Source organism: Salmo trutta, chromosome 37 (genome assembly GCF_901001165.1).
Source record: "Salmo trutta chromosome 37, fSalTru1.1, whole genome shotgun sequence".
Lineage (NCBI taxonomy): Eukaryota > Metazoa > Chordata > Actinopteri > Salmoniformes > Salmonidae > Salmo > Salmo trutta.
In genome coordinates, this window is record NC_042993.1 from 18,934,969 (window position 1) to 18,951,024 (window position 16,056).

Genomic DNA, 16,056 nt, shown 5'->3' on the forward strand with positions numbered 1-16,056 from the left:
GCGCCGCCGCAGCGACAGGAGAGTCTGGCTACAGGCTGCAGAGTGTGTGTGAGTGAGAGCATCAATAGATCTGACCCGGAGGAGAGTGTGTGTGTAGCCTGTGTGGGAGACAGACGGGAGAGCGGAACGCACGGCCCCAACTTGGGATAACTCACCTGGCAGGACAGAAACATCTCTCTCGCTCCATCTCTTCTATCATCTATCTATCTCTCCTTGCTAACGGATTCAAGCGGTGTGATAGACTACTGGTCTGGCTGTGGGGAAGGTGTTAATGTGTGCCCATAGCATGTGCGCGTTCGGTGGGATGTTGTGTCGCGTGGTGTCGGTGCTGTGGCTGGTCCTTTCGGTGGTCTCGGGGTTCAACCTGCATGCGGAGCGCCCGGCGGTGTATGGAGGACCAGAGGGGAGCTACTTTGGTTACTCCGTGGACTTCTACCGACCGACCCCCGAAAGCAGCACGTGAGTGACAATAGTCTACAACCACAACTATCACTTTAAAACATTGTATTTTTTATATTGTAAATGTTAATTTCGAACAGCCTACAAAGGTCTGCGGGTTCATGTTGGGTTAATATGAATTAAGTCTGGATTCCCAGAAAAAACAGAGAGATGGGTTCAATCTCCTAATAAAATAGTAGAATAGAAATATCATTATTTCAACAGGAAATTCGTCTTGCAAGTGAACACAAATACAGTTACAAATGTCACAGAATAGTAGACTACGTTGGGACAGTTTTCCAAGCACACCAATATTTCATAGTGCTGGTAGCCTACTGTACTTGTGCTTTCTGTGCTGACTCTGTGATGAGCGCTGGGATTTGTAAAGGAACTGAGGACTGTTTTATTACCAAGATGCTCCTATCATGTTTCTTGTTTCAGCTCCTTAGTTTTATGCACTGGATAAGAGCTTCCGCTAAATGACTAAAATATTCATGTGTCTTGCCCAATGAATGTGTGTAATTATCGGTATCTCTAGCAGTGTGTGTGTCTCTGTGTGTTAAATACCATTTATTTCTCTTAGGTTGTGTGAACATTCGGTTAGTGGCATTATATCTCAGTCATGACTGTGTCCCTGCAGGTTGAGTGTGTTGGTGGGAGCGCCCAAGGCCAACACGTCCCAGCCAGGCATCATAGAGGGAGGAGCAGTCTACTACTGTCCCTATCCCCCAAACCCTGACCCCACCAAGCAGCGCTACAGCTGTACACAGATACCCTTCGACAACGCCAGTGAGTTACACCATGCTGTGTACCTGTGTGTGTGTGTGTGTGTGTGTGTGCGAGTGTGTGTGTGTGTGTGTGTGTGTGTGTGTGTGTGTGTGTGTGTGTGTGTGTGTGAGACGTGTGTGTCTGTGCGTGTGTGTGTGTGTGCTAGTTCTGCTCGCACAAAGTTCATGAGTGAGTATGAAGGGGTTAACTCCTGCCCATGTGGTTGGCTTCAGGTTTCAGGAGCGCAGAAGAACCGTACGTGTGTGTGTGTGTTCCTGTTAGAAGTGTAATTTCACCCGATGCACTTCATCCGGACAAATAACAGAACACGAGAGCGCACTCACCACTAATGTGTGGAAGTGTGTGGATGTTCCGTGTGTTTGTGAGTGTGTGTGTGTGTGTGTGTGTGTGTGTGTGTGTGTGTGTGTGTGTGTGTGTGTGTGTGTGTGTGTGTGTGTGTGTGTGTGTGTGATGATCCATATGGTCATTGTCAGCTGGAGTGTGTATGAAGAGGGCCATAGAAAAATAACTACTATTCATTTCTATGAGAAAGATATGTTGGTGGGTGGTGGCTGAATGCATCTGTCTGTCTGGTGTTCTGGAATTCTGGTACTGTCACCTCTGGTTCTTTACTGAAAAACGACTTCCTGTTGCACTAATCGGTCTATTCTGATACGATGGGCAATCAATTTCATAGAGATTAATAACTCCTCTATTCTCGTTCTCCCTAAATCTCTGCCTCGCTTCCTCTCTCTCTCTCTCTCTCTCTCTCTCTCCATCACTCTCTCAATTATCCTGGGGGAGGGGTAAAGTGTGAGGGTGTATGAAGCGGTCAGGGGGCTGGGGGGGTAAACTGTGAGCACATGGGAATTTAGTTTCCCTCTGAGACTGGAGGGGATACGAGGGAGGGGAGGTCTGCTTTTTATTAGATCTTCAAATTCATCCTTGTGTGTGTGTGTGTGTGTGTGTGTGTGTGTGTGTGTGTGTGTGTGTGTGTGTGTGTGTGTGGGTGTGGGTGTGGGTGTGTGTGTGATTGATGTGCAAGGATATGGTGGATATGGCTAGAGTTACTGTAGCCTCATTAATACAGGTACAAACCAGCGACATGAGAGACACACACACACACCCACGCATATAATCTATCATCACACACATGCACGCACGCACGCACACACACACACACACACACACACACACACACACACACACACACACACACACACACACACACACAGACACACACACACACACACACACACACACACACACACACACACACAGACGGAGCCATACTGGGTAGGGCCTCTGTCAGGGAGAAAGACATGGAGAGGAGGGGGAAGGAGAGAGAGATTGAAGGAATTAAACAATAAGACTAGAGAGGGTGCAATATGGCGATCAGTGGCATGGCTGTGGTGCGCCTGGCCTGGTACAGTCAAAGGGAAGAGACCAAGCCACTTACTGGGTTAGGGGTTAGGAACAGTGTCCAGGTGTGCATGAGGTCATTCTAATGACAAAACATGACACAAGACATATGGGGATAGTTCACTCAAATTTCATAATTAGTTCATCTCTTTCTTACCTTGTCGTCTAGAATGGGCCGGGAGAAACTGCAGTCTTCAGTGTGTGTGTGTAGGTTGCTGGTGTTTTATGAGGTGTAGAGACTCCGTTTCTCTAAACAGGCCCAGCTGGCCTTCAATAACACAGGAAAGGATCTGCACTGGAGCAGGCTAACACCCACTGACACACACACACACACACACACACACACACACACACACACACACACACACACACACACACACACACACACACACACACACACACACACACACACACACACACACACACACACACACACACACGCGCACACACACACACACACACACAGTCATACACATGTATAGCATGACAATGGACATTAAAGATCAAGGTGTATTTCTAGAAACTTCAATAGAAACATTTAAAAAAGTTAGTGTTACTTTAGTTAGCTTCCAAATTTGGGCCTTCCATGGTGTATAGACAGGCATGACCCATGTTGTACAGAGACTAGACCTATTAGGGCTGGGCCAGGTCGATTGATGCCATAATAAAACTCTCTCCCTCTTTCCCTCTTTCCCTCGTTCCCTCCTCCCTCCCTCCCTCCCTCCCTCCATCTCTCTCTATAGATAACAGGATGATTAAGGTTAATGGCACCAGGGAGCCTCTGGAGTTCAAGTCTCACCAGTGGTTTGGAGCCTCAGTTAGAACTCACAAAGGCAAAGTGGTGGTGAGGAATGATATTCTGTCTAACCCTAACCCGTCATACATGTAAACCATCAGTGCTATGGTTAACTAATACACGTTGAACCAGTCATATACGTGTAATGTGTGTGTGTGTGTGTGTGTGTGTGTGTGTGTCTAGGCCTGTGCTCCTCTCTACCACTGGCGTACAGTGAAGGTGAACGGTGAGAAGGACCCGGTAGGAACCTGCTATGTTGCCGTGCAGAACTTCAGCGCCTACGCAGAATACTCACCCTGTAGGACCAGTGAGTTCACACACACACACACACACACGCACGCACGCACGCACACACACACACACACACAACGTACAAACACATACACACGAACACACATACGCACTTGTGACGTTGGGGAAAAAATCTATGATGTTATATCGATACTTTGACTCCAAGTATCGATTTGTAAAATGTATTTATATATTTTTTGATGCTAGGTAGCGTTAGCTAATCGGCTGAACCTGCGCCAAAACTCAGGTATTTTTTATCCTATAGCTTGTTCACAATCTTCTTTTTAAATATTGAGCCAACATGTTTTCAGCATTTTTATTTCCATGGCTGATTTTCTCAGGCTCTCTCTTGTCTCTCTGCAGCAGACATGCAGAATAGTGAGCAATATATTTGGAACATCAAATTGCAATAAAATCGCAGTAGCGAATTGCAATATGTATAGAATCATGAGAAACCCTGGCAATTTCCAGCCCTAATACACACACACCAAATTGCACGACAACAGCGTCTTGTAGTAAAAGAGGCTAGATGCTCAGTACTCCGATATACTGTCTATGGCTGGAGACTAACAGGCTACAGTCAAAACCATTAGCAGGATAAGAAGCTAAGGTCACTATCAGGTGGCCATTTGTATACACCCACTGGAACACACAACTAGGTTTGGGTGGTATACCGTATATACCGTATAGCGAGGTATTTAAAAAAAGCCATGGGATGGTTTTTCAATACTGTCAAAACAAAAGTTTTTCAATTAATTTGAATATTTGTAGCTACTTTTTAAGTTATTACCTGCAGTCAATTTGTGCAATACCTTAGGAGATAAAGCAGATTGCGTTCTTCATTTTAACCTGTCACAATATTTTAGACGAAGCTTACAGTAGTTCCCCAGAACAGTTGAGCCAGTCACGTGTTTGTTTGTAAATAGCACAATGGGAGAGAGCGAGCTGGTGAGACCATAGCTTTCTATATCTATCTGCGAGTCTCTGTTGTGCAGCGCACATGAGGTGATGAAGTTACACTTGCATGCAAATCACTGCTAAAAAATGGCTTTCTGCCAGAAGTCAAAGAACTCTGGATGAGTTATCTGTATTGCTGCCATTTTTTCCCTGTGGATCTACCAATCATTTTTTTCTCCCCCGTTCATCCCCCATTTACTCCTTGTACACATGCTGCTCTTCTTTTTGAAAAGCACGCATCACAACTTTGTTCATTTCCACAACATCTCTTGTTCACTTTTGCTTGGAAACCTCCACACACACCGAAAATGACATTCGGTAGCTACTAGCTATGCTTGTATAACTTCATGAGCTGTATTTGCCTGTCTGCAATTAGTTTATGTTCATTTTCGTTTGTTAGTATTTAGCTATGTAATTTCACTATTAGTTTGTGCAAATTTTATTAGTATTCTGGGAATAGAGGCCCAATGGGCTTTTCTTGCGTTTTTAGCCCCCACTTGTGTGCTATGCCGGTAATACCGTAAATCCCAGTATGAGAGAAGGAAGGTATGACAATATGAAAATCTGAATACCGTACAACCTAATACACAACTCTTATCATTGACTCTCTACACAAACATCCTGACACACACACACACACACACACACACACACACACACACACACACACACACACACACACACACACACACAAACACATCTGGTGTTTTAGTGATTCTGGAGGTTATTTAAGGGTTTGTTTTATGTTGTTAGTGAGATTTGACAACATCGACGTCAAACAACTTAAAAGAAAAACATAAAACATTCTACTCTATTGGACAGTTTTTATTGAGATCAACGTGATGGTCCCAAGGGGGTTGGACGCACAATGCTACTGTACAAACCCAGCACACCTGCACTCGCGCACGCACACATACACACACACACAAACACTCAGTCTCTGTAATGGTTCCAACCCAGTGTGCGTTCCAACCTTTCTCTCTGGGAGCTCCTTGTTTAGATTTTAATGTGGATTTATGACCTCCGAGCTTACACACATAGCAGTCAGTATGTGTGTGCGTGTGTGTGTGTGTGTTTACGACTCATTTCACCTCTCCTCGGGGTGCCTCTGGAACACGGGGAATGATTCATTATCAGCCAGGTTTATATACACACACACACGCCAGCACACTGATTTCTTCCACATAGAGTTTGGACATATGGAATAGTGGAGAGGTAAAGTTAGAGCTCCTTGGAGGGTCAGGGTTAGACTTTTTGTAACACTGCAACTAATAACAATTCACCATAGGAGGGTTGAAACGATGGTCTGATATGGTGTGTGATTGTGTTTATCAGATGATCCAGACCCGGAGGGACAGGGTTTCTGCCAGGCCGGGTTCAGTGTGGACTTCACCAAGGTAACAACCATCACTACCCACGTGACGTCCTCATCACCGTCCATGTCATGACATCCTCATCACCGTCCATGTCATGACATCCTCATCACCGTCCATGTCATGACATCCTCATGTCATGACATCCTCATCAACGTCCATGTCATGACATCCTCATCACCGTCCATGTCATGACATCCTCATCACCGTCCATGTCATGACATCCTCATCACCGTCCATGTCATGACATCCTCATCACCGTCCATGTCATGACATCCTCAATACAGAGAGAACCCCTTAGTTATTTTCACACAATCCCAGCCGAGTCAAAATATTCCAAAGACGTGTGTGTTTGTGTAAAAAGACATGTTTGTCATAACACCCTCCCTCCTCCTCATCCTCTCATTCTCTCCGTCTGACCCGTCTTCTCTCAAGACAATAGAGAGACACACAATAAGGGTTAGAGGGGAGAGTGCTAGGAGGCATGCAACTTTGTCCGTTTCAATCACAGAGGGCCTTGCTCATGTGAACATCTGATCCCTCTTCATCTCTGCTCAATGTACCCTCTTGTACAGGAAGCTGTCATTTTCAACAGGAAGTACACATGGATGACTGAAGACAGTACACACACACACACACACACACACACACACACACAGAAACAAACAGACACACACACATTGTCTTTTATGATTGTTTCTTCAATGTTTATCAATCAGTGTGTATACAGGTAAGTCAGGACGAGCAAGACCACTTAAAGGTCCAATGCAACCATTTTTATCTGAATATTAAAACATGTTTTGGGTAACAATGAAGTACCTTACTGTGATTGGTTCTGATTAAAAGGGTAAAAATAAACAAAAATAGCTTCTTAAGCAAAGAGCAATTTCAAGAGCAAGAATTTTGCTATAACTGTCTGGGAGTGGTCTGAGTGGGGAGGGGATAACTGAAAATTAGCTGTTATTGGCAGAGAGGTTTGAAACAGACTTTCTTATTGATCTATTAACTAATGTACTACCTGGTGATGACACCAGTCAGGCCAAAACTACAACCCAACAAAATAGGCTGGCATTTCAGATGGTCTTTTCAAACAGCTCTTACACTAAAAGGGCATTATCATAATGTGGAAATATATATAAAACACAGGAAAATCATGTTTCTGACTGCACTGGGCCTTTAAAGTGCATTGAATTTGGTTTAACACAAGCAGATTAAGTATCATCGCTTATATGATTATGTGGGGTCATGATTAGGGGCTCTCGGCCCGACCCAGATGTATATACAGTGCATTCAGAAAGTATTCAGATCCCTTCCCCTTTTCCACATTTTGTTACGTTACAGCCTTATTCTAAAATGGATTAAAAAAAATCCTCATCAATCTACACACAATACCCCATAATGACATAGTGAAAACAGGTTTTCATAATAAAAAAATAAAAATAAATACCTTATTTGCATAAGTATTCAGACATCTTTGCTATGAGGCTCGAAATTGAGCTCAGGTCCATCCTGATCATCCTTTATATGTTTCTACAACTTTACTGGAGGCCACCTGTGGTAAATTCAATTGATTGGACATGATTTGGAAAGGCAAACACCTGTCTATAAAAGGTCCCACAGTTGACAGTTCATGTCAGAGCAAAAACCAAGCCATGAAGTCGAAGGAATTGTCCATAGAGCTCCGAGACAGGATTGTATTGAGGCACAGATCTGGGGAAGGGTACCAAAACATTTCTGCAGCATTGAAGATCCCTAAGGACACAGTGGCCTCCATCATTCTTAAATGGGAGAAGTTTGGAACCACCAAGACTCTTCCTAGAGCTGGCCACCCGGCCAAACTGAGCAATCGGGGGAGAAGGGCCTTGGTCAGGGAGGTGACCAAGAACCCGATGGTCACTCTGACAGAACTCCAGAGTTTCCCTGTGGAGATGGGAGAACCTTCCAGAAGGACAAACATCTCTGCAGCACTCTACCAATCAGGCCTTTATGGTAGAGTGGCCAGACAGAAGCCACTCCTCAGTAAAAGGCACCTGACAGTCAGCTTGGAGTTTGCCAAAAGGCACCTAAAGGACTCTCAGACCATGAGGATCTAGATTGTCTGGACTGATGAAACCAGGATTTAACACCTTGGCCTGAATGCTAAGCGTCACATCTGGAGGAAACCTGGCACCATCCCTACGGTGAAGCATGGTGGTGGGGATGTTTTTCAGCGGCAGGGACTGGGAGACCTGTCAGGATCGAGGGAATGATGCAAAGTAAAGTACAGAGAGACCCTTGATGAAAACCTGCTCCAGAGCGCTCAGGACCTCAGACTGGGGCGAAGGTTCACCTTCCAACAGGACAACAACCCTAAGCACAGTCAAGACAATGCAGGAGTGGCATCGGGACATGTCTCTGAATGTCCTTGAGTGGCCCAGCCAGAACCCAGACTTGAACCCGATTGGACATCTCTAGAGAGACCTGAAAATGGTTGTGCAGCGACGTTCCCCATCCAACATGACAGAGCTTGAGAGGATCTGCAGAGAAGAATGGGAGAAACTCCCCAATACAGGTGTGCCAAGCTTGTAGTGTCATACCCAAGAAGACTTGAGGCTGTAGTCGCTGCCAAAGGTGCTTCAACAAAGCACTGAGTAAAGGGTCTGAATACCTATGTAAATGTAATATTTCTGTTTATTTATTTTTTATACGTTTGTAAAAATATGTAAAAACCTGTTTTTGCTTTGTCATTATGGGGTTGTGTGTAGATTGATGAGGTGGAATAAAACAATTTAATTAATTTTAGAGTAAGGCTGTAACGTAACAAAATGTGAAAAAAAGTTAAGGGGTCTGAATACTTTCCGAAGGCACTGTAAATTCAGCTTTTGTCCAGTCTTGAAGAAGTTAGTCCTAACCCTGGACTGACCCTGACTTTCTCTTCCTCAGGAGGGGACACTGGTGGTGGGCGGACCTGGAAGCTTCTACTGGCAAGGTAACATTAGCTCCCTCTATGTGAAACACTAGAATTGCAAAAAAAGGCAGAGAGACAAAGAGAGAGGGAGAAAGAGGTGAGTTTAGCAGCACGATGAAGGCACATTCCTGCACCAGACCTGGATTCACATAGTATTTGATGAAGCACTGCTCCAGTTCATTTCTCTCATTCCTGATGTGCAGTTTGATCCCAGGAGAAGCCAGAGTAGGACAAGGTAGAGTGAGAGACCCTCCCTCCTCTCTCTCTGACAGGAAGTGTTTGAGTGAGTCTAGGCTCAGTTGTAATGAGCTGATCAGAGGGTAATGGGGTGTGGAGGAACTCCCACTCTCCATGGTAGTGGGTGTGTGTGTTGGAGGGCAGACACCTGCTTCAGTCTGACAGTGGACCTTGAAGTTTGAAGGTGGATGTTTGTGTTTGGGGGGGGGGGGGTTGGACTCTTCCTGTCCTGATATCTCCTCGCTTATCTTCATTGAGTGGATATTAGCACACAGCTGTGTGTGTGTGACGGTGAGTGTGCATGCAAGTCTGCATTTATGTGTGTGTATGAGAGTCAGGTACTAATACTGGGTAGTGAACTCTCCTCCTTTGATCACGGTCACTCCCATCATGTTAACCTCTGCGCCATATCGCTCCAGTCTCTTAATTCATTTAATGAAAGAGGATAGGAACGTGCTTTTACAACAATAACTGCCTACTCTGTCTGCCATATGCCTTTAAAATGGAGAGATAGACAGAAGTGGGTAAGAGAGAGATGGATAGTCAATTAATCTTTTTATTAATAAATCTTATGTTGTATTAATCCTTTGTTGAAGGTGGTTTATGATCTCTCTATACCCCTGGTGTGTGTGTGTGTGTGTGTGTGTGTGTGTGTGTGTGTGTGTGTGTGTGTGTGTGTGTGTGTGTGTGTGTGTGTGTGTGTGTGTGTGTGTGTGTGTGGGTGTGGGTGTGTGTGTGTGTGTGCGGGCATGAAATTGCCCTCAGCTTGGCTCAGCTTCCTGGTGTTTAAACACTTCCTCTAGATGTTTATAAAAGCTCTCAAAGCAGAGAGTTTATGGTCTCTAATATACAGCTATTATCACAGGTGATTATGAGTTATTATGGGAAGCCTTTTATACAGCTTATTATCAGAGGATCTGAAGGAACCTCTTATACTATCAGTAATGAGGAAGTCTGCAGAGGGATAGGGGTCTGTCTCTGTGATTAGGGTTAGGAGCTGTCTGTTATTATGGTGTGTGTGTGTGTGTGTGTCTGGAGAGGGTCTGTTTCTGTGTCTGTGGTTATGGTCTGTGAAGAGGGTCTGTCTTGTCTGTGTTTGTAGGTCTGTGATTTGGGTTAGTGTCTGTGTAGGTATGCATCTATAATTAGGGTTAGCGTCCATGTCTGTGAAGGGAGTTAGGGAAAGTGGGAGTCTGAGACAGGGGCAATTTCTCTCTGTCAGTACCCACCACATTAAGGAGGATTGATGTGAGGTTGAGGGCAGCTGGAGATAAAGCAGTAGGCCTGTGTTTGTCTGACCTCCCCCTCCACACCACAGCATTTGCTACAATAGCAGAGAGAGAGAGCATAAGCCCTCTTTTAGACAGTGACTAATATGCAACACAGTGTGTGTGTGTCATTCTAACTCCTGCTAACGAGGTGTTTCAGTGTTCATCAGGGAAGAGCTCCTCATACCTGTGACTTTCATAACAAAGGGCAGGAAAGTGTGTGTGGGGGCGTGCATGTTTGTTTGACAGACTGACAGTGCAGAAGTTTTGCTCCCCATTGGGTCTGGGGTTGGCCTGTCCGTTACTGACCATTGTGTGTTTCTGACCTCTCTCTCTCTCTCTCTCTCTCTCTCTCTCTCTCTCTCTCTCTCCAGGTCAGGTGATGACTGCAGGCGTAGCAGAGATATTGAATGGTTACTCTCTGAAAGCCGTGCTCAGGAGAGTCCCTGGAGAGAAACACACACACGCTGCAGCCGATACCCACGACGACAGCTACCTAGGTAACACACACACACAGTTTCATCTACACACACAAACATGCACACACACACACACACACTCACACACTCACTCACTAATATCTCTCTCTTGTCTACAGGTTACTCTGTGGCAGTGGGGGAATTCACAGGAGACTCAGAGCAAGGTAAAAGACAACACTTTAATCCCTGTGTGTTTGGTGCTTGCAGAGTTTCAGAGGCTAATCCGATGGACAGTAAGTAACTAGTTACTACACTGCAAACTAACCAAGAAAACTAACTTGCTACAAAACCATATGTTCTGCCTCCTACATCATCTTCTTAATTAAAACATGGCACCAAGGGTTGACACATGGTTGTATTATGATTGTATTGTGGTTGTAGGCTGGTTGTGGTCTCATCTTTGAATTCCTTAAAGCTGGAGCTTGCTGGGCTGGGTTTGTGGTCTGGTCTGTACCGGGAACAGGGTTTGGGGGAGGTACTCAGATCAAAACCACTCTCTGTCTCTCTATCTTTCTCTCTCCCATCCGTCATCAGTCAATCTGTTGTCAGCTTTTAGTGTCTTCAGTCAGGGTGGGCTAGAGACAGAGACACACTGAAAGGCAGGCATCCAGACAGACAGGCAGACAGACAGGCAGACAGAAGAGCAGGCAGGCAGTGTTATATAATGTGTGTTCCTCTCTCCTTTCCAGAGCTAATAGCTGGGGTTCCGAGAGGGGCACAGAACTTTGGATATGTGAGTACAGAATCACACACATATACACGCATGCAAACATGCATAGCAGCACACACACACACACATACACACACACACACACACACACACAGTATATGTAAGTATGGAATTATACAATTCCTGCGTGTCCAGAGAGGAAATGTTTCCAAAATAGAATTCCATTCCTAGTTTATATCGCTTAGCAACAACAAATCCCTCCACTCTGACCACAACACAGTCCTAACTCACACCAAGACATTTGTCTCCTTAATGACACATGACTTCCGCTCCATAAGAGCTGACTCAGCCTGACCCCTTTCCCTGACACACACACGACCCCCTCACCTCTAACACACACTAAAATCTAGATAGAGATGTATTCAGAGCAGACAAGCCTGTGTGGTTGTGCAAACAGGCTCTGGGGCCGGTAGCCCTCACATTTGTGGTCAGTGGGCGTTAGGGTTAGGCCTGTTTGGCCTGATGAGACTAGAGTAGCTGTCAGCCCACGTTAGCCTCTCAGACCTGGCGAGACAACCAGCCTGACACCCCTGAGAGAGAGGAGGAGGAAGGGGGCCAGAGAGTTAAGTGTCTGCACGTGTCTTTCCCTCTGTCTGCCCCTCTGTCTGTCATTCCGAGCGAGCGACCGTCTATCTGTCTGTGTGTATGTCTGTCCGTCTGCCCGTTTCTCTCCCTGTCCGCCTGTCTGTTTCTCTATATTTGTTGGTGTTTTGTGTATGTTTGTCTCTTTAACTTTGTGAGTGCATGCACATGTGTGTGAATGTGTAGCCCCGGGCTGTCTCCATGTGGTTGTTATTGTAGGTCTTTTGAAGGAATTCTTAGCCCCTCTGTCTCCCCCACAACTGGTTTTATGGAAATGGAGGGTACGGAACAGAGGAGAGGAAGGGGGTAAGGCAGTGGGGACGATGGGGGGGGTTGAAGGAGGGAGATGGGGGGAAGGGGGACCAGGCAGAGGGAAAGAGTTTCTATTTCAGCTCATTACATCCTGTGTATGCGTTTGCATGATGCGTGTGTGTGTGTGTACCTGTATCAGGTGTGTGACTCTTGTGTTCTGTTTCAGGTAGCTGTGATTAACTCCACTAATCTGACATTCATCATGAACTTCACAGGAGAGCAGGTCAGTAACACACAGTAACATCACACACATACGCACACTGCTATTCATTTTTTACCCAACTACTTTATAGCACTACTGTACATCCCTGACTGTAGAGTCATGTTGTGAAATGTTTTGTCAGATGGCTTCCTACTTTGGCTATTCTGTGGCTGTTACTGACCTCAATGGAGACGGGTGAGTTGTCTGTCTGTCTCTATCTATCTTTCTATCTATCGATCTATCTATCGATCAATCATCTCTCTCTCACATTTTCAATTTAAGGGGCTTTACTATTTTCTGTCTCTCTCATCTCTCTTGTCTCTCTTTGACCGTCTGCCACTTTGTCACTCTTTACCTCTCTTCCTGTCCCTACACATCTTCATGGTTCTTGTAGTGAAAGAATTGTTTAGTCTGAGCCAAGAATGGAGAGAGGGAGGGAGGGAGAGCATTTTTCAGCATGTTTGAAAAAGAAAGATAGATTTAGAGTTAGATAAACTTGGATTTTTTTGTCAGGAACATATACAGGATGCTACCCTCTACAACATAACCTTCACTCCAAATGAAAACTCAAAACCTACAACCTGATTTTGGACGGAATCACCTGGAAGGCTTACAACTACCAAAATATTATTATTCCAAAGCTATACAGCAAATGCTCTGGAAAACAACAGAAACCTGAAAACACCATCCAACCTGGAACTGAGTGAGTAATGTTTAGTCTGAAGCTATATTCTATTTCCAAAAGCCAAGAAGAAAAATACGTTACATTACTTTATAAGGACTGAATGCTAAATTAAGGCTGCCAAGCTTGATACAACACTAATTAGCACTGACGTGTCAAGTGAGAGGTGTCAAAGCCCTTTAGCCAAACAATGGCAGGAAAGTCACACAGTCTACTCCAACCAAATGGAGAGGCCTTAGAAGCTGCCTCCCGTTGTTCAGAGGTAATTAAAATACAGTACCCTGTATATGCAAAGAATGTCGAGGCAAGAAAAGATCCCAAAATGAAGCTCCAGATGGAAAATAATGGGAACATCAGCAACCTCATCTTCCACACAAACCATCCCCTGGCATGGCACAGTGCTATATTAGTACACTACCCCTCTGTTAAGAGGGGGGGGGGCGTTAACGAGGGGTGGAAACTCAGGATACTAGACAACGAGGACTCTGAGTCAGGTAATATAAATCTCTATAAGTCTGGAACAGTATTGGTACAGGGCAACCCCAAACACTTTCAGCTGGACTTTCACCTAATCAAAGAATTAGCCCAGCTGGAGCTCTCCCTTTAGAATAATACCGCCACCCCGAGCGGGTCAGACCAGAACTCTTCATTAAATAACCCCACAGACGAGCAACCCCAAGCGGAAAGTCAACCTCCCAGCATTGAGTACTACTCCCTCATTGAAATGAAGGATACATTCACCCAGCTGGAGGTAAGGCAGGTGGAGCTGGAACAGCAGGTGATTACACTCCAGTCAACACAGACCCAGACAACAGTCCAGCACAACAACACCCCCTTAACCAGACCCAGACAACAGTCCAGCACAACAACACCCCCTTAACTTAACCAGACCCGGAGAGCTGAAGGTGGAGAGAGACATATCTGCACTCTGGACTGTGGTGAGACAACTTCAACAATATAAAAAGCAAGAGCAGGAGAAGAACAGAGCACTAGAGGAGAGGATCAGACTGCTGGAGGAGAGGGTGAGGGGGATGGAGGAGAGGATCAGACTGCTGGAGGAGAGGGTGAGGGGGATGATGTGTGACAGAGAACAACCCACTAGAGAGGTGGCCACCACCACAGAGAAGCCAGCAGAACAGTCCAACGTAGCTCCCGACAAAAGTCTTGACACCACAGCAGAACAGTCCACACCAGATCCTGACCATAGTGTCGACATCACAGCAGAACAGACAAATTAAGAACCCCAAGCCCAGGGGATCTCACCCCCTCTGAGCACCCCCCCCCCCCCCCCCCCCCATACAGCGGGTAAACGCAAGTATTTCCCGTGACTGTGCCTCAAAACCAAATGTTTTCCTGGCCCACCACTCCACCCTGGACTTAAACAGCCTTTATGACCAGGACCACCTATACAAGGCAGCAGTGCCCACCTTCGCCAGGACCCTAAAGGACATTGCTCTCAAACGCAGCCCTAACACTTCCCTAGAGGACCCACACCGAGAGGACCTACATCCAGACCACAACACCACCAGCCACATACAAACCCCCACCCCAACCAATCAACAACCCCCCAAGTTGACCATGCCTATACCCCATTTAGGCCCCCTCAGATCAGACCTATGCCCCTCATGCCCACCCCATGCACCCCACCCCCGAAAAATGGCCTCAACATGGAAGTCACACATACGCCCAGACCGTGAGCAGGCAAACAAGCCCAACCCCCACTCTTACACTAGCCCAAGCCAAATGGTATGTACCAGATTCTCAGCAGGATCTGCTCACACTTACTGGCCTGAGGCCAAACCACACGACCAACAACATTGGACACTTTATGGAACACAAAGCCTTCACTATCTCATCCTGGAATATCCAAGGCCTGAGGTCATCTGCCTTTGGCCTAAAGAGCAGGAACCTGGACTTCATCAATGAAATTGGAAATACAGACATTGTCATCCTACAAGAAACATGGTATAGAGGAGACAGACCCACTGTTTGCCCTCTAGGTTACAGAGAGCTGGTAGTCCCATCCACCAAACTACCAGGTGTGAAACAGGGAAGGGACTCAGGGGGCATGCTAATTTGGTATAGAGCAGACCTCACTCCATTAAATTAATCAAAACAGGAACATTTTACATTTGGCTAGAAATTCAAAAGGAAATGATCTTAACAGATAAAAATGTCCTCCTGTGTGCTACCTATATCCCCCCACTAGAATCCCCATACTTTAATGAAGACAGCTTCTCCATCCTGGAGGGGGAAATCAATCATTTCCAGGCCCAGGGACATATACTAGTCTGTGGCGACCTAAATGCCAGAACCAGACAAGAACTTGACAACCTCTGCCTTGACAACACCTGCCTGGAGGTGACAGCATTCCCTCCCCGATATGCCCCCCTAGGCACAACTATGACAACATAACCAACAAAAACGGGTCACAACCCCTGCAGCTCTGTCGCACGCTGGTATGTACATAGTCAATGGTAGGCTTCGAGGGGACTCCTATGGTAGGTACACTTATAGCTCATCTCTTGGCAGTAGTACTGTAGACTACTTTATCACTGACCTCAACCCAGAG

At 45.8% G+C, this 16,056-nt stretch overlaps 1 protein-coding gene across 1 annotated transcript in view; it reads left to right on the forward strand.

The window, feature by feature from the left end:
* The window catches only part of LOC115176728 (integrin alpha-8-like), a 71,266-nt gene continuing 55,210 nt past the window's right edge, over positions 1–16,056 (forward strand). The window contains exons 1-11 of the mRNA XM_029736956.1: positions 1–459; positions 1,079–1,227; positions 3,372–3,472; positions 3,608–3,731; positions 6,008–6,069; positions 8,968–9,013; positions 10,872–10,997; positions 11,096–11,140; positions 11,666–11,709; positions 12,767–12,823; positions 12,945–12,997. Of these exons, the coding sequence (XP_029592816.1) occupies positions 272–459; positions 1,079–1,227; positions 3,372–3,472; positions 3,608–3,731; positions 6,008–6,069; positions 8,968–9,013; positions 10,872–10,997; positions 11,096–11,140; positions 11,666–11,709; positions 12,767–12,823; positions 12,945–12,997 (995 nt within the window). The 5' untranslated portion in view covers positions 1–271. The remainder of the gene's footprint in view (positions 460–1,078; positions 1,228–3,371; positions 3,473–3,607; positions 3,732–6,007; positions 6,070–8,967; positions 9,014–10,871; positions 10,998–11,095; positions 11,141–11,665; positions 11,710–12,766; positions 12,824–12,944; positions 12,998–16,056) is intronic.